This window comes from Ambystoma mexicanum, chromosome 12 (assembly GCF_040938575.1).
Source record: "Ambystoma mexicanum isolate Mex_15411 chromosome 12, UKY_AmexF1_1, whole genome shotgun sequence".
Taxonomy (NCBI): Eukaryota; Metazoa; Chordata; class Amphibia; order Caudata; family Ambystomatidae; genus Ambystoma; species Ambystoma mexicanum.
Window position 1 is genome coordinate 1,242,702,601 of NC_090936.1, and position 26,091 is coordinate 1,242,728,691.

At 51.5% G+C, this 26,091-nt stretch overlaps 1 protein-coding gene across 2 annotated transcripts in view; it reads left to right on the forward strand.

Moving 5' to 3' along the window:
* Positions 1–26,091, forward strand: part of PAH (phenylalanine hydroxylase) — a 418,172-nt gene that overhangs the window by 373,816 nt on the left and 18,265 nt on the right. For both annotated transcript variants that reach the window (XM_069629925.1, XM_069629926.1), the window contains 3 exons: positions 5,859–5,915; positions 10,352–10,447; positions 23,211–23,344. In XM_069629925.1, the coding sequence (XP_069486026.1) occupies positions 5,859–5,915; positions 10,352–10,447; positions 23,211–23,344 (287 nt within the window). The remainder of the gene's footprint in view (positions 1–5,858; positions 5,916–10,351; positions 10,448–23,210; positions 23,345–26,091) is intronic.

The window sequence follows — 26,091 nt, forward strand, 5'->3', positions numbered from 1 at the left end:
TGCCTTGACAGTCTTTTGTCCTCTGCCATAGGCACTCTATTGAGTTTGCCTTGGCAGTTTTTGTCCTCTGCCATAGGCGCTCTATTGATCTTGCCTTGGCAGTCATTTGTCCTCTGCCTTAGGTGCTCTATTCATAATGCATTGACAGTTTTTTGTACTCTGCCATAGGCTCTCTATTGATCTTGCCTTGGCAGTCTTTTCTCCTCTGCCATAGGCGCTCTATTGATCTTGCCTTGGCAGTCTTTTGTCCTCTGTCATAGGCGCTCTATTGATCTTGCCTTGGCAGTCATTTGTCCTCTGCCTTAGGCGCTCTATTGATCTTGCCTTGACAGTCTTTTGTCCTCTGCCATAGGCGCTCTATTGATCTTGACGTGGCAGTCTTTTGTCCTCTGCCATAGGCGCTCTATTGAGTTTGCCTTGGCAGTCTTTTGTCCTCTACCATAGGCGCTCTATTGATCTTGCCTTGGCAGTCTTTTGTCCTCTGCCTTAGGCGCTCTATTGATCTTGCCTTGGCAGTCATTTGTCCTCTGCCATAGGCGCTCTATTGATCTTGCCTTGGCAGTCTTTTGTGCTCTGCCATAGGCGCTCTATTGATCTTGCCTTGGCAGTCTTGTGTCCTCTACCATAGGCGCTCTATTGAACTTGCCTTGGCAGTCATTTGTCCTCTGCTTTAGGCTCTCTATTGATCTTGCCTTGGCAGTCTTTTGTCCTCTGCCATAGGCGCTCTATTGATCTTGCCTTGGCAGCCTTTTGTCCTCTGCCATAGGCGCTCTATTGAGTTTGCCTTGGCAGTTTTTGTGCTCTGCCATAGGCGCTCTATTGATCTTGCCTTGGCAGTCATTTGTCCTCTGCCTTAGGTGCTCTATTGATAATGCATTAACAGTTTTTTGTACTCTGCCATAGGCGCTCTATTGATCTTGCCTTGGCAGTCTTTTCTCCTCTGCCATAGGCGCTCTATTGATCTTGCCTTGGCAGTCTTTTGTCCTCTGTCATAGGCGCTCTATTGATCTTGCCTTGGCAGTCATTTGTCCTCTGCCTTAGGCGCTCTATTGATCTTGCCTTGACAGTCTTTTGTCCTCTGCCATAGGCGCTCTATTGATCTTGCCGTGGCAGTCTTTTGTCCCCTGCCATAGGCGCTCTATTGAGTTTGCCTTGGCAGTTTTTGTGCTCTGCCATAGGCGCTCTATTGATCTTGCCTTGGCAGTCATTTGTCCTCTGCCTTAGGTGCTCTATTGATAATGCATTAACAGTTTTTTGTACTCTGCCATAGGCGCTCTATTGATCTTGCCTTGGCAGTCTTTTCTCCTCTGCCATAGGCGCTCTATTGATCTTGCCTTGGCAGTCTTTTGTCCTCTGTCATAGGCGCTCTATTGATCTTGCCTTGGCAGTCATTTGTCCTCTGCCTTAGGCGCTCTATTGATCTTGCCTTGACAGTCTTTTGTCCTCTGCCATAGGCGCTCTATTGATCTTGCCGTGGCAGTCTTTTGTCCTCTGCCATAGGCGCTCTATTGAGTTTGCCTTGGCAGTTTTTTCTCCTCTGCCATAGGCGCTCTATTGATCTTGCCTTGGCAGTCTTTTGTCCTCTGTCATAGGCGCTCTATTGATCTTGCCTTGGCAGTTTTTTGTCCTCTGTAATAGGCGCTCTATTGATCTTGCCTTGGCAGTCATTTGTCCTCTGCCTTAGGCGCTCTATTGATCTTGCCTTGACAGTCTTTTGTCCTCTGCCATAGGCGCTCTATTGATCTTGCCGTGGCAGTCTTTTGTCCTCTGCCATAGGTGCTCTATTGAGTTTGCCTTGGCAGTCTTTTGTCCTCTGCCATAGGCACTCTATTGAGTTTGCCTTGGCAGTCTTTTGTCCTCTGCCATAGGCGCTCTATTGATCTTGCCTTGGCAGTCTTTTGTCCTCTGCCTTAGGCGCTCCATTGATCTTGCCTTGGCAGTCATTTGTCCTCTGCCTTAGGTGCTCTATTGATAATGTATTGACAGTCTTTTGTCCTCTGCCATAGGCGCTCTATTGATCTTGCCTTGGCAGTCATTTGTCCTCTGCCATAGGCACTCTATTGATCTTGCCTTGGCAGTCTTTTGTCCTCTGCCATAGGCGCTCTATTGATCTTGCCTTGGCAGTCTTGTGTCCTCTACCATAGGCGCTCTATTGAACTTGCCTTGGCAGTCATTTGTCCTCTGCTTTAGGCTCTCTATTGATCTTGCCTTGGCAGTCTTTTGTCCTCTGCCATAGGCGCTCTATTGATCTTGCCTTGACAGTCTTTTGTCCTCTGCCATAGGCGCTCTATTGAGTTTGCCTTGGCAGTTTTTGTCCTCTGCCACAGGCGCTCTATTGATCTTGCCTTGGCAGTCATTTGTCCTCTGCCTTAGGTGCTCTATTGATAATGCATTGACAGTTTTTTGTACTCTGCCATAGGCTCTCTATTGATCTTGCCTTGGCAGTCTTTTCTCCTCTGCCATAGGTGCTCTATTGATCTTGCCTTGGCAGTCTTTTGTCCTCTGTCATAGGCGCTCTATTGATCTTGCCTTGGCAGTCATTTGTCCTCTGCCTTAGGCGCTCTATTGATCTTGCCTTGACAGTCTTTTGTCCTCTGCCATAGGCGCTCTATTGATCTTGACGTGGCTGTCTTTTGTCATCTGCCATAGGCGCTCTATTGAGTTTGCCTTGGCAGTCTTTTGTCCTCTGCCATAGGCGCTCTATTGATCTTGCCTTGGCAGTCTTTTGTCCTCTGCCTTAGGCGCTCTATTGATCTTGCTTTGGCAGTCATTTGTCCTCTGCCATAGGCGCTCTATTGATCTTGCCTTGGCAGTCTTTTGTCCTCTGCCTTAGGCGCTCTATTGATCTTGCTTTGGCAGTCATTTGTCCTCTGCCATAGGCGCTCTATTGATCTTGCCTTGGCAGTCTTTTGTCCTCTGCCATAGGCGCTCTATTGATCTTGCCTTGGCAGTCTTGTGTCCTCTACCATAGGCGCTCTATTGAACTTGCCTTGGCAGTCATTTGTCCTCTGCTTTAGGCTCTCTATTGAGTTTGCCTTGGCAGTCTTTTGTCCTCTGCCATAGGTGCTCTATTGATCTTGCCTTGGCAGTCTTTTGTCCTCTGCCATAGGCGCTCTATTGAGTTTGCCTTGGCAGTTTTTGTGCTCTGCCATAGGCGCTCTATTGATCTTGCCTTGGCAGTTATTTGTCCTCTGCCTTAGGTGCTCTATTGATAATGCATTGACAGTTTTTTGTACTCTGCCATAGGCGCTCTATTGATCTTGCCTTGGCAGTCTTTTCTCCTCTGCCATAGGCGCTCTATTGATCTTGCCTTGGCAGTCTTTTGTCCTCTGTCGTAGGCGCTCTATTGATCTTGCCTTGGCAGTCATTTGTCCTCTGCCTTAGGCGCTCTATTGATCTTGCCTTGACAGTCTTTTGTCCTCTGCCGTAGGCGCTCTATTGATCTTGCCGTGGCAGTCTTTTGTCCTCTGCCATAGGCGCTCTATTGAGTTTGCCTTGGCAGTCTTTTCTCCTCTGCCATAGGGGCTCTATTGATCATGCCTTGGCAGTCTTTTGTCCTCTGCCATAGGCGCTCTATTGATCTTGCCTTGGCAGTCATTTGTCCTCTGCCTTAGGCGCTCTATTGATCTTGCCTTGGCAGTCTTTTGTCCTCTGCCATAGGCGCTCTATTGATCTTGCCGTGGCAGTCTTTTGTCCCCTGCCATAGGCGCTCTATTGAGTTTGCCTTGGCAGTCTTTTGTCATCTGCCATAGGCGCTCTATTGATCTTGCCTTGGCAGTCATTTGTCCTCTGCCTTAGGCGCTCTATTGATCTTGCCTTGGCAGTCTTTTGTCCTCTGCCATAGGCGCTCTATTGATCTTGCCGTGGCAGTCTTTTGTCCTCTGCCATAGGCACACTATTGAGTTTGCCTTGGCAGTCTTTTGTCCTCTGCCATAGGCGCTCTATTGATCTTGCCTTGGCAGTCTTTTGTCTCTGCCTTAGGCGCTCTATTGATCTTGCCTTGGCAGTCTTTTGTCCTCTGCCATAGGCGCTCTATTGAGTTTGACCTGGCAGTCATTTGTCCTCTGCCTTAGAGCGATAATGCATTGACAGTCTTTTGTCCTCTGTCACAGTTACGTTAATGGCACTGTTCTCATCTCAGAGCAATGTATTTGCTTACTTTTAAAGTTTAAAAGTGAGTAAATGAACCGCTCTCCGAGGTGGGAAATGTGACAGGCGTCAAAGCAGAGTGATGTCTGCTGCTTCCAATTGGGCTAGCCTTAGCCCTCTCAGGCCCATGCCTGGTGCCACCCATGGATGTAATTGCTCCCCTCCCCCACACCCATGTATACAGAATTAGTCAATGGAGCACTGTACGAATTAGTGTATTGACCAGAGCCGTACAAACTCTAAGCCGTTATCCGGCCCTACTGTGTCATCAAATACTGCTATCAGTGCTTTAAATGGGGTGAGGATGGCTTCCAACGAGGGGGTGTGGCCTAGGTCCTGTGTGGGGAGTGTGTGAGTAGTATGATGCAAACAGGAGAGGCGTGTGGTGCATTGATGCGCCATCGAGAGAGCACACCAAATAATTGATAGCCATGTGCCGCACCTCTCCTTTAGTTTCTTTGTGAAAAGTGGCAAACCCCCCAGGCAGCCCTTTAACTCAACAGAGCTGTGTGGTTAAAGGGCTGCATGAATGTTCAGGTCCTCTCCTTTTTTTGCAATCAGAGGTTCTGACTCTTTTGGCATCCCTTTAACCATGTGGTACTGAAGGACTGGGCTGGGGGAGCCTGACAGAGCCCCGGCTCGGGAGCACTATTTCAAGACTGCCAGGACTCTGCCCTGTCTAGCCCCGGCCCACTCAAAGCCCTGAATAGCATCCCTTAGGAACTACAAACCTACAGGCCAACTCATTGGACTACCACAGAGTCCTAGCTGGAATTCAGGAACCTGTGTTTGCACACACTCTGAGATAGGCTGACAAGAACCCAAGAAGCTCTTCCTGCTGTCGATGGATGATGACTCACACCCGCTTAAGTCACATGAAAAAGCTTTGGTCCGAGGGTTCACTCGGAACCCAAAATGTGATGGTATTCTGATAGTGATAATGCCATGCATTTATAAAGCACATCCTGCCGGATTGCTCCAGCTTCTAGGCACCGTGAGAACAGCTGCTATCATCACACATTTTATCGGTACTGAATTTACTGACCTGAGAAGGATAAAAGGCTGAGTCAGCGCTTCCAGGATTCATACTTGCCTCGTGCACTCTGACCCATGCCAACGTCCAGCACTTAACTCCTAAGCTATTCTTCTGGACCAATGCGAGTGATCTGTAAGCACTCAGTCGGGTCCAATTGGGAGCAGCTCCTGTATTCCCACAATGCTCCCTTGTGAAATCCGGTGTAGAGCCGGGATAAGTAAGGCAGCATTACATGTATGCGTCCTAGATGAGGAGCAGTGTGGAAGGTTTGACAGAAACCCTAGTAGACCTCCAGCAATCTTTTCTAGAGCTGAAAGGCAAGTGCTACTGTCAGTAAACTCAATCGGATGTGCCTAGAAGGACTCAGCGCTTATGAGCTTGGCCACTGACCATATCCTACACAGTACTCCACTACGTTCAGGCTATAGGACCATACATCGGACTTTTAGATAGTAACTCTCCCTGTCACTCTACTGTCAAATTTGTTAAAAACGTTTCCATTTAGCCTTTATTTTTCATTTCATGAATTGTATTTTAATCCTGTACACATCACATAGCATAATACAGTATTTGTATTTGTAAAGTGTATGTTCGACCGGAAGTTTATTGTTACTCAACTTAAAGGTACTCAAAAAAATGGCGGCCTCAACAACAACCTTCTCTTTTTTTTCAGGAGATTGGGCTTGCTTCCCTTGGAGCCCCAGACGAGTACATTGAGAAACTTGCTACGGTACGTTGCGATTGCTAATCTAATTGAAATTAGGTTCCCATTAAACATACTAGTACTTGTGTCAACACGATTTGTCCCTATGGGAAATGACTGAGATTAGTATCGGGAAGCCTTTGCTCCCGCTTGCGCCTTAGCATGGAGGTAAGATCTTATGCAGGGACTCAGGTTATGGCTCTGGAGGATAGACTCTAAAATAAAGCCATGCCTGAGTTTAGGTATGGTGCATGGCACTACGTATGATCATGGCAGCCGCATCCAATTTGATATCATACATGTGCCAGCCCCTGTAAATCAGCTCTGCTCCGGAAGGTGATGTGTTTTCTGGCCAGATGGACTGGGCCTGTCAGATGACAGGACAGGAACCTCAATGAGCTTGTCTCTTCTTTGATCTCTTTGTGAGGGTAGGTGACGCCCTCTGCCAGAGGCAGCCGCCCATCAGACAGTTGCCCTGGGCCCAGGCATTAACGGAGCACACCATTCATAGGGAGTAGCCTCACACCAGGGAGTTGCATTTCTAAAGGCCTTTGATCCTAGTGAGAAAGGAAGGGGCAGGGCTAGAGTAGTCTGTAGGGCTCTCTTCAGTGAAAGGAGACTTCCACTATTTTGTTTCTCTCTTCCTCTCGCTCTCTCCTTCCTGTCTCCTTCACTGCCTCTAAAGCAAAGCACTCTGGGTGTGATGTCACAAGGACAAAGTCCACTTCTTTCAAGAACCGGGATTGGACCACTAAGGCAGGCTAACTTTAGTCCAGTCAGTTGTGGACTTTTACCTTTAATAGAAGGGGTCCCCGGTCTCTGCTGTGATTTATCCGGGAACAAATGAGAAGTATTCACTGGGCCTCTTTTTTTGGGAGAGTTGCACTTTCTAAAGCTCTCAACCACTGAGATGAAGAAGGAGCAGTCCAAGGCAGAGGAGAGCTCTGCCCCCACCCACTTCCAGGGCACATTGGTGGTGACATTCTGCTGTGGACCAGGACCTGCCTTTCTGCACCAAAATCTCCTGGAAGGACCTACCATGTCCTTAAGCCCCTGAACTGCATCTCACGGCACCTGGAGGACCAGATCTCCTAGGGCTCCATGTTTTTCCACGATGAAACTGGTCAGACGGCCATCAAAGTGATTTTGACGCCATTTGATGCCGAGCGATCACACCGGTGCTACTTTCTGGCACTCCTCCAAACCTTTGAACAATTGCTTGAACATTGCGCCACTCAATGCTGCATCGTTTCCTCACTGAGTCCATCATCAGCAAGGCTGAAATCAACAGCTCACCACCGGGACCTGACTCGAGCCACTGGAGAGTCACTTGCTGGGACAGACCAGGGGTCCAACAAAAACTTGACTGACTCACTCCTCGAACTGCCGCTTTACCGAGATGCACATCAAAGCAACAGGATCACCATATCGTCAACAGCCGCCCATCGACTTGAAGCACTGTTGCGTCAATCATCAACACTTCTCGGTGGTTACAACCCCACTCAACCTGGTATGATCTCAATCAGGTCCTGGTGAGGACCCCAACCTGCATCGCCGAAAGCCACCTTCAAGCCGCACAGAGCTACCGCATTTGAACCTGCTTGACGCCCACTTGCTGCTTGGGCCCAAATGATTGACTGTGCCCAGACTAAGCTTCATCCGCTTAAAGCCAGGTTTGACACCATTGACCTGGCAAAGACCCCAAACGAGGTATTGTCAACCAATAACTGCCCCATCTGTCCATTTGGGCCCTGCCCCCGCCCATGACACATTGGTGGTGATATTTTGTTGTGTACCAGGACCTGCCTTTCTGCACGAGAATCTCCTGGAAGGACTCGCCCTGTCCTTAAGCCCCTGAATTCGGTCTCACAGCACCTGGAGGACCGAATCTGCTAGGGCTCCCAGTTTCGCCGCCATGAAACCGGTCAGACGGCCATCAAAATGATTTTGATGCCATTGATGCCGAGCGATCCCACCAGTGCTACTTTCTTGCACTCCTCCAAACCTTTGAACAATTGCTTGTACATTGAGCCACTTGATGCTGCATTGTGTCCTCACTGAGCCCATCACCAGCGAGGCTGAAATCAACAGCTTGCTGTGGGACCCGACTTGAACCGCTGGAGAGTCACTTGCCGAGACAGACCAGGGATTAAACAATGACTTGACTGACTCGCCCTTTGAACTGCGGCTTTGCCAAACTGCACATCAGATCAACAGGATCACCATTTCGACAACAGCTGCCCATCGACTTGAACCACTGTAGCGTCAATCAACGACCCACACAGAGCTACCACATTTGAACCTGCTCAATACCTGCTTACTGCTTGGCCCCACACGATCGACCATGCGTGTACTGAGCTTGGTGCGCTCAAAGCTGGGTTTGATGCCGTTGACCTGCTAAAGACCCAAAACGAGGTACTGTTGACCGATAACTGGCCCGTCGGTCCATTTGGGCCCTATAAACTGGTTAGATCACCTTTGCAACTTTTTCATCCAAAGACATATCCTTTTGTGGTGCATACTTTGCCTATCACTCCTATATTCCTACTCAGATGCTACATTCCTCTGCCTGTTGCATCTTCTCTGTTCTTTCCCCAGGGCGGGTTTTGTACAGTATTTTTTAGATAGTTCTATTGCAGATGGGGGGTTTGATTGAAGTATATTTTTATATAGAATATACTATAAATAATAAAGACAATACGTCAACATGTATTACCTACTAAAACATCCACAAACAAAAGTACATAAAATAATTGTATTGCATTAAAAGAAAATAGATTTATAAATGACACAATATAATAAAACATCAAATGCAACTATATAAATATACACCATAAGAAGTGTCCAAACTTCAATCAACACATTAACAAGGAGATCCTAAATTAAAGAAATAGATAATTTCACTAATAACCTATACCCAGGCATGACACCAAATCAAAATCAGGGATAAACCAAAGCACTGAGTTTCGATTTTCACCCACGTGGTAAGATTCACGCCTACACCCAACGTGTTTCTGTCACACTCCACAAGTGATAGACATTCTTCAGGGGTGATAACATGAAACTTGTAACTCCTCCACTCACTGGTGATGCTACCAGTGTGTGATCAATGAAAAGAAGCACAGTCTTTCAATTTTGTTCTCTTAATTCATTTTTTGCATTCCATATATGCAGGTCATAACATTTCAATCAGGGCTGCAAGCACCTGGAACTGTTTTCTGTAAAATCTGGCTGGTTTCACTTTCAATGTGTCAATTCCAAAGTCATAAAAGGTCTGTCTAGTCTGACCCTTTTTCTCCTCTGGGGCCCTTGATTTTTCAGGATTATAATATGGGGCCCATATAGCCCTTAGTTCAACGGGCGCGTTCTTACTGCTCTTTATGCGTGTCTCTGAAAATGTGTTGCACTGCGTTTTGAGTTAAGAGATCTGTACGCCTGCAGAGCAGAATTCAATTCGTCACAATGGGTCAAAATAAATAAATAAATAAATAAGTACATGACACATAAAAGCTCCATTTAGAACTTGCTTCTGTGAATTATATAAAAATCAGGCTAAAGTTAAAGAAGAACGGAAACCCATCCTGAGAGTTTGTTGTCGCTTTTTCAAGGATAAGCCTCAGACACTTCACGCTCCTGCTCGGACACCTCAATACATGTGGGACGTGTACATGCTGCAAGCATGAAACACCAGATTGTACACAGCAGATTCTAGTACAACATATGATGGGAAACAATGATCTTTCCAGTATGTGCACGCAGTCCCAGGCCACCGAATCCACAAACCAACAAAGGCCCCTATTGTGAGGTGACACACTGGCCCTTTAAGAAGTGGGTGCAGTGTGCTAGAGAAGGAACATGTGGGTTGGGGGAGAAAAGGCTGTTGGTGAAAGAATAAATTATGTTTGTTTGTTTGTTTGTTTTATTCTTTTTTTGTGCGCGCCAGACCCAAGGGTAGCAGGGCGCAATGACAAGAAAATGCGAAACTTACAGGTTACATCAGAGCACAGTGTACATTAGAAATTACATTAGGGCACGAGGTTGCATCATAGCACATTGTACATTAGAAATTACAGTAGGGTCACACAAATAGATACAAAATATACAAGTTCAAGTAGGTCGATCAGAATTCCAACTGTATGGAATGATGGTCTATTGATAAATATCAGTAGGAGGTAGATAACACCGGTCAACTAAGGTCAGTCAAGGTAAGGCATTGAATGACTTTTTTCCTGAAACAAAGGTAGGGCAGGTCCGTTCTGAGGTCTTGTGGTAGTGAGTTCCAGGTTTTAGCTGCCATAACCGGGAAACTATTTCCTCCGATAGTAGTGAGTCTAAGTGGATGCAGTGTGTATGTATTGCCCCCCTCCCCCCGGCCCACACTCTGCGTGCGGCGTTCCATTATTTCCACCCTCGCTTTAGCACCATGAACATGTTGTAATGTCAATGTTGCCCTTTTATTCTAGGTGTATTGGTTCACCGTGGAGTTCGGCCTCTGCAAGCAGGAGGAGAAGATCAAGGCCTACGGCGCCGGGCTGCTCTCCTCTTTCGGGGAACTACAGGTGTGACGTCATTCCTTCTCTTTGCAGTCAAGTGTAGACACTTCTCAGAATGGACTTTTATAATAATATACTATGTCTATCTTGTGGTAATACATCGATGAATTGCAAACATCCATCATCCTCACACAGTCCGTAACTACCAGTATAGGCCCCGGAGCGAAATCAGCTCTCTGGACAACTCTGCTACATTGTATATCGGCTCAGTAGAGTGAGACATGTTGATTGGCTGCTGGCGGCTCCAGATGTAGGGAGTTTTATGTGGGAAGACCCTCGAGGGGCAAATCCCTGACTGGCATGTGGGGCAGAGGAGGGGGGTGGCCTCCCCTTCCTCCCAGTAGACCTCCACTCAGTTTCATTGGGTCCAGAGGGGACCCTCTTGCTGAGCACTCAAAGCAGCGCAGTATCGGCACCTGTACTGCCTAGAGCAGGGTTCTCCAACTCCAGGCCCCGGAGGCTGGAAACATGTCTGGCTTTCCGGATACCCCTCATTAATATTCATGAGATACCTTTGCATACAATGATTCTAAATGTTTTTTCTCATTAATATTAATTATGGATATCCTGAAAACCCGTCAGGATTCCGGCCCTCGAGGCCTGGAGTTGGCAAATCCTGTTCTAGAGGAAGGGGGAGCAAGAGATAGGGTCGGAGGTGAGGGGAAAGGAGGGAGCCTCTTGTTTGTTAGTGCAGCCACTACTGCCATATGCAGGGAGGAAGCAGGAACTTACACTCTTGTGTGTGTCCATTAGCTGCTTCCAGACGATGCCTGCTATTCAAATTATCCAAGTCATTGGGCCCTGGCAGTGCCTGTTCAGGAGTGCCGTCTTCCTCGGATAATATTGCTTAATTATCTGGGTTGACACCATCACTCACATTTCAATAGTGCGACAAAATCCTAGTTTTACTCCAGCGCTGCTCTCTAAGCAGGTACTGCAACGGTCTTGCATATCTTCTCTGCACATTATCTGCCAAGCATCACCCCCTGCGCATGCCCAGCCAGTCACGCATGAAACATGCAACACGAGTATTTGCGTTCCAGCAATTTTATTGCTGATCAGAGGTATGCAACCTCTGTGTGACGTCACAGAATCTCCCTGGCAGATTCATGAGATATGATTTCATTTATAACGTGCCTGTACACAAGTGCTTCTATGCATGACAATACAAGAAAGGGAGGACAGAAGTAGGACAAAACAACAATCTTACTACGCCTTGTGCCATTCAGATCGTGCAAGTGCAGGGGGAGGGAGGAGGAGAAGTGGCAGGTGGAGCGGGGAGGGGAGAGTGCAAGTAACTGCTATTGGGAGGTGGGTCATAAGTGCAGAGAATCAGGGGACTCTAGGGTTGTTGATGCAGTCCTACAGTGGTTGGGAGGCCCGATGGCAAGGGCAACTGGTTGTGAGGGAACCAGGTCCCGTAAGTTCAGTGGGTGTACAGGCTACCAGTATCCGCAGCAGACAGGGACATCAGCAAGGGAGAGGGAGAGAGAAAGCCGAAGCGAAAAGGAAGGTCTTGAGTTGCTTCCGGAACCTTAGGTGGTCCTGCTCCAGTTTGAGAGAGGCAGGGTGGCTGTTCCAGAGAGAGGCAGCAGCTGAGGAGAGAGACCTACCCCCCACTCTGCCTGGAGAAGCGTCTGACCGTCAGACAGTTGGAGGTGGATGACTGGAGGGCTTGAGAAGGAAGATTGTTTGGAAGAGAAAGTTTGATCTACTGTGTTCCCCGGCACCAGAAAGCATTGCGGCTAATTGGATAGCCCCGACCATGCCACAGGAATCTTTCCTGAGTTTGGCATCGCAGAAATACTTACACCAAACACCTTGTTCAGTGCAGCTGGAGTCAACTCTGTCACCCCTGCCATGTTAGAGTGCCCTATGGCTCGTGCCATCCCTTTGTGCCCCACCCCAGGTGCCCCTGTTAATGCTGCACCCCTGCAGTTGGTATGAGCACACAAGTCTCCTGGTGGTTGGTGGCAGCGCCGCTCACAGTAGGGACCTGCCAGACGTGCACCTCTGGTCCCTCTGCTGTGGTTCTGCTCTTAAGACAGTGTTTTTTGCCAGTCCCTCCAGTGGCTGCGGATGGTTAGTTTTACTCCTTCAATACCGAAGTAATGTACTTTCCGGCCCCAATGCTCCCCCTCCTCCTTTCACCCTTCTCATTTGCACCTGACTGGCTCTCCCTCCCCCCAAAGGTGCCCAGCCATTGGGGTGATCTTATTGCGACTACATCACCAGCATCATAACAGGAAAATGTGCCCTCACATCACAACTCTGAGAAACCTCTGGCAATCACACTGGTGCTCAGTCGCCTTGAGTACTGTGCCCCCTCTTCTCCTCCTCCCCACTCAATGAAGTACTCATCTCTACCCCCAGACTCTCTACACTTGCCCCTGCTCCTCTCCTCACCTCCATGCCTGCTGGCTGGCCACGAATCACTGGCCCCTACTGACGACCTTTCACCCCTGCCTAGCTTCCCTCCTCCTCTCCTGAAAGCATCCTTTCCTCTGCCCCCAGGGCGATCCCTTGCTTGCTCCTTATCCCCCCTCGCCCTCGCCACCGACACGCAGTTCCTTACTCCTCGCCGGGCTGCTCCTTTAAATGCACACTAAAGCTGCACCTCTTGAGCCCTGAAGGAGGAGCTCCGCTTCTTCTCATATTGCCTGCTCGCCTCGCTCCATTGTATGCACCACCATGTACATACCCCGTGCCCTCGAGCCGCTGTCTGCTATGCACCCTGTCCGGTCCCCAGTTTCTGTACCATGTGTTCCTTGCCACCTCAGGACCATCGATTATTGATCAGTGAGTGCCCTGTGTTGCGCACACATGCTAGGCTGAGTAGTGTGGGGCCCCCAGGCTTTTTATTCCTACCTCCTAGCTTGGAATAATTATAATTAATTATACATACAACTTGGTGTGGAATAAAATTATTTGCCATAGGCATTTATTTCTTACTCACAAACATAACCAACTCCAACTTATAAAAAACAGGTGTGCTTTTGGGCACACCGTTTCCGAGGTGAGTGATGTCTTGCTTCCGCTGGCAAGTCTCTTGGTCCAATTGGCATCCTCTCCTGGACACTTGCCGCCACACCTGATTGGGTGGTGCCCCGGCCGTTCAGGATCCCCCAAAAGTACTTCAATCTGCATCCCCGTCCCTCTAGCACCCTAAAAATGCTCTTCGAGAACACCTCCATCCCCTCTCGCGACAGGTGAACCCTGTCCTGGTGGAACAAATCAGGGTTGTTCTGGGACAGTCCATGTCGCATAAAATGTAACCCATGTGCTACTGCAGTATTTCTCCAGTGTTTTGTTCAGCTTTCTCCTAGATGTTTCCACTGCCTTTCTGCAATTTGCCCCATACCAAATCCTTTGTGGTATTATCTCAGACATAAAAATCTCTGTTCCCCTCCAGCAGTGTGCCATGTTGTGCAGGGACTCGCAGAAGTCCCTCTGTAGCCTTCCCCTCCCCATTCAGGCCTGATCGTTGCCCCCGAGATGTATCAGCAGGTGCTCCGTTGGGTCTCTCAAACTAAATAAATCCCAGAGTCTGTCGTGGATGTCTTCCCGGTGCATCCCCGGCAACCCCCACCCTGACGTGATGGTTCGGGGGAAATGGAGCCCATGTTTTACTTCCTCGATCCACCGGTCTGCACGGGCCTGCATCTAAGGATAGGAGAGGGGCAGTTATATTAGTTCCTCTCCTACATATTTTTTGAAACAATTTGATCTCCAACCCCCAATTCTCTTGTCTCCTTCTGCTCCCAAGCCCCCAGCCGAGGCTGACGTGTCCACCCCTATTCAAAACGAGTGCGTTCCGAACTCTGATGGTTCCCACCCTGCCTTACCTATGGACTTCTTCAGCACTGCCTGGAATTGGTATCTGCCGAGGGCGGTGCCATCCTTGTGTATTAGGAGTTGTCCCCCCAGTGCTGGCTGTTTATCTAGAAATGCCTGCGTGATGCACCTGGGACAATGGCCCCTCTCCTTGATGCAGGTCAGTTCTATTGCTCTCCCATTTCCCGTTTGGTCGGTTTTAGATTTTCTTATTAGTATGGTCATGCCTTTTGTCCCTATGCTGATGTCGCCCATCGCCAGCTCATCCCCTGCTGTTGTATTCCGAGCCACCAGCTTCCCGATTGTAAGGGCCCCATATTAAGCTATTGTTAAGGCTGCCCTGAACAATGATGTCTCATGAATGCTGGAGCACGTGACCTCTAGCAGCACGACCAGCTTCCCAGAATGTAAAGGCCTCCTGCCATCTGATTTCTTTCCCTCCAATTTTACCCAACCCTTCATTGCGTATCTTATTAATGGGCTGTCTGTTGGGTCTGCCCCCCCGGCTATTTTTGCAGCGTATGTGACTGCTGCTCGATGTGCAGCCGCCCAGCTCTTCCTCTTCCCTTGCGTAAATGCCACCTCCAAAAATGTGCACATATCGCTTGTCGTAATGTTTACCACTTTTTGTTTTCTTGTTTCCCTTAATACATTTAAGTGTTTTTCATATTGCTTACCCGTTTTCTGGGCCAAAGCGTTCCGGGCAAGGTCCCTTATGAGACGTCCAGGTTCCTTACTTCATTTGCCGCCAGCCCTTCCGGCCCCTGGCTAATCTTTCTTTCCTCTCCAATGCCAACAGTGGTGCCCATGCCTGTCCTGGTGTGGGCGTCTTTTGCTCCTTTGCGTCCAGCCTCAGCTTCCTGAACTTTTCCCACTGCAAACGAGACAGGGCGTCTAAATTCACCTCGCCGGCGATGTGCCTGGCTCTTAGAAATACATTATTTTTCAATGATTCCAATGTAATGGCTCTCAATGGCTCCAACACCAGTGGGCAGGATGTGCTTCCCTTATTCAGCACCTGCACCACTGCCATGTTGTCTGACCATGCCACCACCTCTTTATTGCGCAAATCGCCACTCCAAGAGCTTAATGACACCCATATTGGAAACAGTTCCAACAATGTGATATTTCTGGTCCATTCAATCCCATGACATGTTTGTGGCCATTCTTCCGCGCATCATTCAGTGCCCAATAATGACCCGAAACTGCACACCCCTGCAGCGTCGGCGAACAGTACTCTCCTTCCCTCCTGGTTGACAGGCGTTCACCAGATAACCGAGCCGTTCAAGTTTTTCAGGAATTCTACTCATACTGCCATGTCCTTTTTAACTCCTTGCCCTTATCTGACTCTGTGATGTCCTAGCCTGGCCCCTTTTGTTCTCAATTTAATGCTTCTCTGGAAAACCTTCCCCTGGGGTATTACCCTCCCCATGAAGTTTAACTTTCCTGACAAGGACTGTAGTTCCCTTAACGTGGCTTTGTTACTTTTTCCCAACTCTCTGATGGTATTTAGGAGGTCTGCCACCTTCTCCTCTGGGATGTGACACCCCCCTCCTTCAATCTCTATGCCAAGAAACTATATGGTCTGTGTAGGACCCATTGTTCTTTTCCCCGCCAATGCGATCCCCCATTCCTCAGTTAACTCCACAAATCTTTCCAGTGTTTCCTTACATAAACCTGACCCCTGTGGCCCTACAAACAGGAAATCGCCTAGGTAATGGACAATCCTTTCCTCTGCCATCTCCTTGGTCAGTGCCCTTTGCAGGAAGGAGCTCAATTTTTCAAAGTATGCGCAGGAAATCGCTCAGCCCATGGGAAGATATTTGTCGAAGTAATAGTTCCCTCCCAAATGCATGCATAGGCACTGCTGTGATGTCCTGTGTACTGGTAGGGAGACAGCATGCTGATTTTATGTCTGCGTTTGCCATCCATGCCCCCTCACCTGCTCTTCTGACCAACTCTACTGCTTCTTGGAAGTCTGTGTATGACACTGTTGCCTCCAGTGGGGGGGATCCCGTCGTTTGCTGAGGCACATGTGGGGTATGAGAGGTGGTGAATGAGTCTAAATTCCCCTTTTTCTTTTTTTGGTATTAGACCCAGGGGGGAGCAGATGAAACCTGGAAAGGCAGTGTCTTGAAAGGAACCCCCATCCTTCCTAGCTCTATCTCTTTCCTTATTTTCTCCCCAACCAACCCCGGGTTCTCCTTGCTGACTTCAAATTCCTTGGTATGTCCTGTGACCCTTGTCCTGTAAACGGGATTGTGAACTCTACAACAAAACCATCCCTTATCGGTACTGCCGTTTCTTTGTCTGGCAACACCTGAAGCCATGTTTCCATTTTGTCCAGTCTTACCGGTGACTTCCCAATTGAGCCCCAGACCCTAAGATCGCTTTCCATTGCCGTGCCTATTGCTGGCTGTTGCTGCCCTCCTGCACTTTGCACTGCTGTGTTCCCTGCTACATTTGGTGCACTTGAGTCCTTCCCCCAACTGCAGGACCCACTTTCAAATTTCCATCATTGGGCCGGCGGGCCCTGTGTTGGCCAAGCGCCCCCTCCCCCCCGCTATCCCTCTGTGCTGTTGGTGGCATGCTGCTCTGCCATCCTCGCTATGATCCAAATTGCCTGTTCCGAAACTGCTGTTCCCCTGACCGCTGCCTCCTGGTGTTGTACCTATTCTCGCCCCTATAATTATTCTGCCAATAGGGTCTCTTCAGCTGACCCCATGTATTCTGTTCCCTCTTCTCCTTCAGCACATTGAATATGTATATGTTATAGTCCTCCTCGTCCCATTCTATGTCGGGGTAACAACCCATCTCCTTTCTGGATTCATGGTCATACACCCACCATGCCTCGCCCCCAAAAGCCTTGTGCACTTTGAACACCCTTTGCTCGTATGTCACTAGCGCTATCCCATTTTCTGGGTATTTTGAAAGATAATGGTGGACAGGATATGGAATGCTGACACCCAATTCTCAAAGTTCAGTTCCACTGTTAATCTCCTGCATATTCCCTTCTCATCCTCTTTCCTGTCCTCCTGTGACACACCATAGCCCCTTTTTTGGTATTCCAGCAGAGAAAAAATATCTATAAATTCCTTCCGCCAAATGTTTTCCTTCACCTTTTCATCTATGTCCCATGCCATTGTCTTCCTTGCCCTTCCATGCACATCTTTGCCCATTGTTGGCCTGCCCAACTTTGTCATTACTGGCACTCCCTCTTTGCCTGCTGTGGTTCTGGGTTCCACCCCGGGTGCCTCTTTTCCACCCCGGGGCGTGGCTACCACTTCCACCTGCTCCTTGGGTGTCCCCACTTGATCCCCTTGCGGGGTGGGTACTGGCACCACTGGGTGCTCCTTCTTCCTCCTGAGAAGCTGTACCCGAGGTGGGTGTGCTTCTCTTTCGAATGTGCCTCTCCTTCACCAAGGGACCGCTTATATCCTTCTTCCCCCTTTTGTTATTCTCGTGGGGGGCCGGCACTCCCCTGGCCCCCCGCCGGTTCCCTTCTCACCTTCTTGTGTTTGGGCCATGTTACCATGACAACCTGAGTGGGGGGGCATCTCCTGGCTGCCCTCCCACTATGTGGGCCCCTCCTCTGCCTCCACCCTGCGCCTATCCCCCCATGCCCTCCATCGGGCCGAAATTCGTACGGCCCGGGGCCTGTGGCCATCACCTTGCCAGGGAGTCACTTGAGCTTGGCGTCATCTGCGAATGCTATAATGACGTGTACACAGGGTGGACTGGCCTCCACAGTGGACTGGTCAATAGGGAACTCTGGGGCCTCTTGTGTGGGCTTGCTGAACATGTGTTAAATGGGGCTACTTTGAAAATTGTGTTCCAGGGTGTCTTTTGCTACGCAGTCCACCCGGTTTCCTAAACTCAGAAACTTTCTAAGGATTTATTCCGGCCTTGTTCCACTCCATTCCTTCTCAGGCCCCTCATTTTGATTTTATTGTTTTTTTTTATAACCCACCTAATACCATACCTGAGTTTGGTTCCTAAGCGCGGATCAGGGATTCGAACCTGTCTTCCTCTGCGTGATCTTGCTTCCAAGCCCAGCGCATGTCCCCTGTGCTGTCTCTCTGGCCCAGATACTCTGTTGACTTTGCCCTAGAATCTGTATCAAACATGGAGGTCACTTTCTCTAACCTCTTGGCTACCACAAGCTGACTTACATCTATTTACTGTGTCCAGTGCTACAGAAGTCGCGCCTTCTCGCTGGCCGTTCCGGGGCTCTGGAACACCCTGTCTTCTACATTGCCTGTGTTCTGGGTACACTGTAAGACCCCCCTTTTTTGTGGGATTTACCCGCTTAACTGTCTGTTTTTAGTCTCATGGGGTTTCTGTAGTGTTCCCTTATCCTCTGGAGTGTATGCAACCATGTAACCTTGTAACGTGTAACTTGTAACCTGTAACATGTAACCATTAACAAGCGCCTGGATGCCCCAGGGCCAGGCGGTCCCTATATAAATAATAAAGTAAACTAAACTAAACTAAAAATATTATCGAATAAACATCGAAAAATAAAGAGCATGGGGAAGGGGATGAAATAGGCACAGGGGTTAGGCATTCGATGAACATGTTTCTTAAAAATCTAATTAAAAAGCCTGGTGGCAAAATAACGTGTAGCCTGTGGGGGGGCCAATGTACACGTAGCCTGTGGGGGGCCAATGTACATGCAGCCTGTGCGGTGCCAGTGTACTCGGAGCCTGTGCGGTGCCAGTGTACTCGGAGCCTGTGGGGTGCCAGTGTACACGGAGCCTGTGGGGTGCCAGAGTACAAGCACCCTGCGGGGTGCCAGTGAACACGGAGTCTATGGGGTGCCAGTGTACGCGGAGCCTGTGGGGTGCCAGTTTACTCGAAGCCTGTGGGGTGCCAGTGTACATGCACCCTGTCGGGTGCCAGTGTACATGGAGTCTGTGGGTTGCAAGTGTACCCAAAACCTGTGTGGTGCCAGTGTAAACGGAACCTGTGCGGTGCCAGTGTACACGGAGCCTGTGTGGTGCCAGTGTACTTGGAGCCTGTGGGGTGCCAGTGTACACAGAGCCTGTTGGGTGCCAGTGTACACTCAACCTTTGGGTGCCAGTGTAAACAGAGCCTGTGGGGTACCAGCGTACACAGGACCTGTGGGTTGCCAATGTACACTCAGCCTGTGGGGTGCCAGTGTACATGGAGCATGTGGGGTGCTAGTGTACTCGGAGCCTGTGGGGTGCCAGTGTACACGGAGCCTGTGGGGTGCCAGTGTACACGGAGCATGTGGGGTGCCAGTGTACTCGGAGCCTGTGGGGTGCCAGTGTACACGGAGCCTGTGGGGAGCCAGTGTACACCCACCCTGTGGGGTAGCAGTGTACACTGAGCCTGTGGGGTGCCAGTGTACTCAGAGCCTGTGGGGTGCCAGTTTACTCGAAGCCTGTGGGGTGCCAGTGTGCTCAGAGCCTACAAAGCCTGTGGGGTGCCAGTGTACTCTAAGCCTGTGGGTGCCAGTGTACTCTGAGCCTGTGGGGTCCCAGTGTACATAGATCCTGTGGGGTGCCTGTGGGTTGCCAGTGTATACGCAGCCTTGGGGTGCCAGTGTACGTGGTGTCTCTGGGTTGCCAGTGTACTCGGAGCCTGTGGGGTATCAGTGTATGCAGAGCCTTTGGGGTGCCTGTGGGGTGCCAGTGTACACGCAGCCTGTGGGGTTCCAGTGTACACAGAGTTTGTGGGATGCCAGTGTATGTGGAGCCTGTGGGGTGCCAGTTTACACTCAGCCTGTGGGGTGCCAGTGTACGCGGAGCCTGCAGGGTATCAGTGTACGCAGAGCCTGTGGGGTGCTTGTGGGGTGCCAGTGTACACGCAGCCTGTGGGGTGCCAGTGTATATGGTGCCTGTCGGGTGCCAGTGTACTCAGAGCCTGTAGGGTGCCAGTGTACACAGAGTCTGTGGGGTGCCGGTGTACACGCAGCCTGTGGGGTGGCAGTGTACTCGGAGACTGTGGGGTGCCAGTGTGCACGTAGCCTGTGGGGTGCCAGTGTACCCGGATCTTGTGGGGTGCCAGTGTACACAGAGCCTGTGGGGTGCCTGTGTACATGGATGCTGTTCGCTGCCAGCGTACACCCAACCTGTGGGTTGCTAGTGTACATGGAGCCTGTGGGGTGCCAGTGTACCAGGTGCCCGTTGGGTGCCAGTGTACACAGAGCCTGTGGGGTGCCAGTGTACTCTGAGCCTGTGGGGTGCCAGTGTACACAGAGCCTGTGGGGGGCCAGTGCATACCGAGGCCTGTGGGTTGCCAGTGTTCTCGGAGCCTGTGGGGTGCCAGTGTACGCATAGCCTGTGGGGTGCCGGTGTACCTTCAGCCTGTGGGGTGCCAGTGTACCCTCAACCTGTGGGGTGCCAGTGTACATGCAGCCTGTGGGGTGCCAGTGTACGTGCAGTCTGTGGGGTGCCAGTGTACACAGTGCCTATGGGGTGCCAGTGTACGCAGAGTCTGTGGGGTGCCAGTGTACATGGAGCCTGTGGGGTGCCAGTGTACTTGGAGCCTGTGGGGGGGCCACTGTACACGCAGCCTGTGGGGTGCCAGCGTGCATGCAGCCTGTGTGTTGCCAGCATACACACAGCCTGTGGGGTGCCAATGTACACAGAGACTGTGGGGTGCCAGTGTGCACGGAGTCTGTGGGGTGCCAGTGTACATGCAGCCTGTGGGGTGCTGGTGTACATGCAGCCTTCGGGGGGCCAGTGTACACGGAGCCTGTGGGGTGCCAGTGTACACAGAGCCTGTGGGGTGCCTGTGTACATGGATGCTGTTCGCTGCCAGCGTACACCCAACCTGTGGGTTGCTAGTGTACACAGAGCCTGTGGGGTGCCAGTGTACATGCAGCCTGTGGGGGCCAGTGTAAACAGAGCCTGTGGGGTGCCAGTGTACACAGAGCCTGTGGGGTGCCAATGAACACAGAGCCTGTGGGGTGCCAGCGTGCACGGAGCCTGTGGGGTGCCTGTGTACTCAGAGCCTGTGGGGTGCCAGTGTACACAGCCTGTGGGGTGCCAGTGTACACGCAGCCTGTGGGGGCCAGTGTAAACAGAGCCTGTGGGGTGCCAGTGTACACAGAGCCTGTGGGGTGCCAATGAACACGGAGCGTGTGGGGTGCCAGTGTGCACAGAGCCTGTGGGGTGCCAGTGTACACAGCCTATGGGGTGCCAGTGTACATGGAGCCTGGTGGGCGCTATTGTACTGTGAGCCTGTGGGGTGCCTGTGAGGTACCAGTGTACAGGGAGCCTGTGGGGGGCCAGTGTATACAGAGGCCTATGGGTTGCCAGTGTACACAGAGGCCTATGGGTTGCCAGTGTACACAGAGCCTGTGGGGTGCCAGTGTACTCGGAGACTGTGGGTTGCTAGTATATTAAGAGCCTATAGGGTGCCAGTGTACACGGAGCCTGTGGGGTGCCAATGTACACGGAGCCTGTGGGATGTCAATGAACATGGAACCTGCGGGGTACCAGTGTACCCTCAGCCTGTGGGGTGCCAGTGTACACAGAGCCTGTGGGGTGCCAGTGTACTCTGAGCCTGTGGGGTGCCAGTGTACACAGAGCCTGTGGGGGGCCAGTGCATACCGAGGCCTGTGGGTTGCCAGTGTTCTCAGAGCCTGTGGGGTGCCAGTGTACGCATAGCCTGTGGGGTGCCGGTGTACCTTCAGCCTGTGGGGTGCCAGTGTACCCTCAACCTGTGGGGTGCCAGTGTACATGCAGCCTGTGGTTTGCCAGTGTACATGCAGCCTGTGGGGTGCCAGTGTACACGGAGCCTGTGGGGTGCCAGTTTACGAGGAGCCTGTGGGGTGCCAGTGTACTTGGAGCCTGTGGGGGGGCCAGTGTACACGCAGCCTGTGGGGTGTCAGCGTGCATGCAGCCTGTGTGTTGCCAGCATACACACAGCCTGTGGGGTGCCAATGTACACAGAGACTGTGGGGTGCCAGTGTGCACGGAGTCTGTGGGGTGCCAGTGTACATGCAGCCTGTGGGGTGCTGGTGTACATGCAGCCTTCGGGGGGCCAGTGTACACAGAGCCTGTGGGGTGCCAGTGTACACAGAGCCTGTGGGATGCCAATGAACACAGAGCCTGTGGGGGACCAGTGTATACGGAGGCCTGTGGGTTGCCAGCGTAGAAAGAGGCCTGTGGGTTGCCAGTGTACGTGGAGCCTGTGGGGTGCCAGTGTACCCTCAACCTGTGGGGTGCCAGTGTACATGCAGCCTGTGGGGTGCCACTGTACGTGCTGTCTGCGAGGTGCCAGTGTACCAGGTGCCCGTTGGGTGCCAGTGTACGCGGAGTCTGTGGGGTGCCAGTGTACGCGGGTCTGTGGGGTGCCAGTGTACGAGGAGGCTGTGGGGTGCCAGTGTACGAGGAGCCTGTGGGGGGCCAGTGTACATGCACCCTGTGGGTGCCAGTGTACTCGCAGCCTGTGGGGGGCCAGCGTACACAGAGCCTGTGGGATGCCAGTGTACACGCAGCCAGTGGCGTGCCAGTGTACTCGGAGCTTGTGGGGTGCCAGTTTACTCAGAGCTTGTGGGGTGCCAGTGTACATGGAGCCTGTGGGGTGCCTGTGAGGTACCAGTGTACAGGCACCCTGTGGGGTGGCAGTGTATACGGAGCCTGTGGGATGCCAGTGTACATGCAACCAGTGTACTCGGAGCTTGTGGGGTGCCAATTTACTTGGAGCTTGTGGGGTGCACGTGTACACGCAGCCTGTGGGTTGCCAGTGTACACGGAGCCTGTGGGGTGCCAGTGTACGCTCAGCCTGTGGGGTGGCCGTGTACACAGAGCCTTTGGGGTGCCAGTGTACTTGGAGCCTCCGGGGTGCCAGTGTACACGGAGCCTGTGGGGTACCAGTGTACACGAAGCCTGTTAGGGGCCAGTGTCAGTGCTCTTTGCTGCTCCCATCTTTGCTGAATTCTTGCATCTTCTTTTTGCAGTACTGTCTGACCGATAAACCCGAGCTGCAGCCCTTTGACCCCGCCAAGACGGCGCTCCAGAAATACCCCATCACCGAGTTCCAGCCCGTCTACTATGTGGCCGACAGCTTCGAAGACGCCAAGGAAAAAGTCCGGTAAGAGATCCTGGCATTGCAGGAATGTCAAAGACTAGTGCTCTCTGAATGCCTGCCCAGTAGCCATTCCTTCAAGACCCCCCCATTGCCCATGCCACGCCACCTAGAGTGGGTATATGGAATAGCTGCCATCTTAATGTCTTGGTGAATCCCAGTGTGGGAAGGGCTGAGGAAGAGGGACTAGGGGTTTCTTCTGGACGTCCATCTTCATATCATAAGACATTCCTTTCGTGCCCTGCATCCCACGGGATAGCTCAGAAGCAGCTCACGCCATCCATCCCACGGGATAGCTCAGGAGCAGCTCACGCCATCCATCCCACGGGGTAGCTCAGGAGCAGCTCACATCATCCATCCCACGGGATAGCTCAGGAGCAGCTCATACCATCCATCACTCGGGATAGCTCAGGAGCAGCTCACGCCATCCATCCCACGGGATAGCTCAGGAGCAGCTCATGCCATTCATCCCACGGGATAGCTCAGGAGCAGCTCACGCCATCCATCCCACGGGATAGCTCAGGAGCAGCTCACACCATCCATCCCATGGGGTAGCTCAGGAGCAGCTCACGCCATCCATCCCATGGTATAGCTCAGGAGCAGCTCATACCATCCATCACTCGGGATAGCTCAGGAGCAGCTCACGCCATCCATCCCACGGGATAGCTTAGGAGCAGCTCACGCCATTCATCCCATGGGATAGCTCAGGAGCAGCTCACGCCATCCAGCCCACGGGATAGCTCAGGAGCAGCTCACGCCATCCATCCCACGGGATAGCTCAGAAGCAGCTCACGCCATCCATCCCATGGGATAGCTCAGAAGCAGCTCACGCCCTCCATCATACGTGATAGCTCAGGAGTAGCTCACGCCCTCCATCCCACGGGATAGCTCAGGAGCAGCTCATGCCATCCATCCCACGGGATAGCTAAAAGCAGCTCACGCCCTCCATCATACGGGATAGCTCAAGAGCAGCTCACGCCCTCCATCCCACAGGATAGCTCAGGAGCAGCTCACGCCCTCCATCCCACAGGATAGCGCAGGAGCAGCTCACACCATCCATCCCACGGGATAGCTCAGGAGCAGCTCATACCATCCATCACTCGGGATAGCTCAAGAGCAGCTCACGCCATCCATCCCACGGGGTAGCTCAGGAGCAGCTCACGGCATCCATCCCACGGGATAACTCAGGAGCAGCTCATACCATCCATCACTCGGGATAGCGCAGGAGCAGCTCACGCCATCCATCCCTCGGGATAGCTCAGGAGCAGCTCACGCCATTCATCCCACGGGATAGCTCAGGAGCAGCTCACGCCATCCATCCCATGAGATAGCTCAGGAGCAGCTCACGCCATCCACCCCACGGGATAGCTCAGAAGCAGCTCACGCCATCCATCCCACTGGATAGCTCAGGAGCAGCTCACGCCCTCCATCCCACGGGATACCTCAGGAGCAGCTCACCCCATCCATACCACGGGATAGCTAAAAGCAGCTCACGCCCTCCATCATATGGGATAGCTCAGGAGTAGCTCACGCCCGCCATCCCACGGGATAGCTCAGGAGCAGCTCACACCCTCCATCCCACGGGATAGCGCAGGAGCAGCTCACGCCATCCATCATACGGGATAGCTCAGTAGTACCTCATGCCCTCCATCATACGGGATAGCTCAGGAGCAGCTCATGCCATCCATCATATGGGATAGCTCAGAAACAGCTCACGCCCTCCATCCAACGGGATAGCTCAGGAGCAGCTCACACCCTCTGTCCCACAAGATAGCTCAGGAGCAACTCACGCCCTCCATCATACAGGATAGCTCAGGAGCAGCTCACGCCCTCCATCCCACCGGATAGCTCAGGAGCAACACACATGGTTAGAAACAGAGGAAAGAGTCTCGATCGACAACGACCTCCCAGAGCCTCTGAAAGCCATAGGGCCTAACTTCCTGGAAAGTCTAGACAGTCTTCTACCTCCCCCCCACTCCTTGCCTCAAAATGCTTGATGACAAATAGTACCTGCAACCTGGCTTTAAAAAAGCTGAAACAGAGCATCTAGTGCCCAGAAGATGAGGAATGAAAGATTGCACTTGCCGACACCATGCACCTGAAATGTGGCGGAAAAACGTCTGCACAGCAGCAAGTGCTCCCCCAAGAAATCCTTAGCTTTGCATTTCAGGCTCACTAGATGTGGCATGTATAATGCACCTGGACACAAGTGTTTATAGGCGCGACAAGACAAGGGAGGGGGATATAGGGGAGGACAATACAAAGTCCTTACTAGGCCTTGTGTTATTCAGATCTTGCAAGTGCAGGGAAGTGGAAGGAGAGAAGTAACGAGGGGCGAGAAGTGCAGGTAACTCAATAAGTGCAGCCAGAATGTGGCTCATAAGTGCAGAGAGAAGGGAACATAGGGTTGCAGATACAGACCATAAGTGCTGGGGAGCCCAGAGGCAGTGCGAGAGTAACTGGACATGCAGGAGCCTGGGCCCGAGTTCAGAGGGTGGCCAGGGGGCCAGTGCATGGAGCAGTCAAGTGCATCAGCAAGGGAGAGGAAGAGAGAAAGCAGAAGCGAAAAGGAAGGTCTTGAGTTGCTTCCAGAACCAGAGGTGGTTCTGCTCAAGTTTGAGAGAGGCTGTTCCAGAGGGAAGTCCCAGCCGAGGGAGGATAGAGATATATGCCCCCAATCTCTGCTTGCAGAAGCGTCTCACCCTCAGAAAGTTGGAAGTGGATGAGCAGAGAGCTCGAGAAGGGGGATGTTT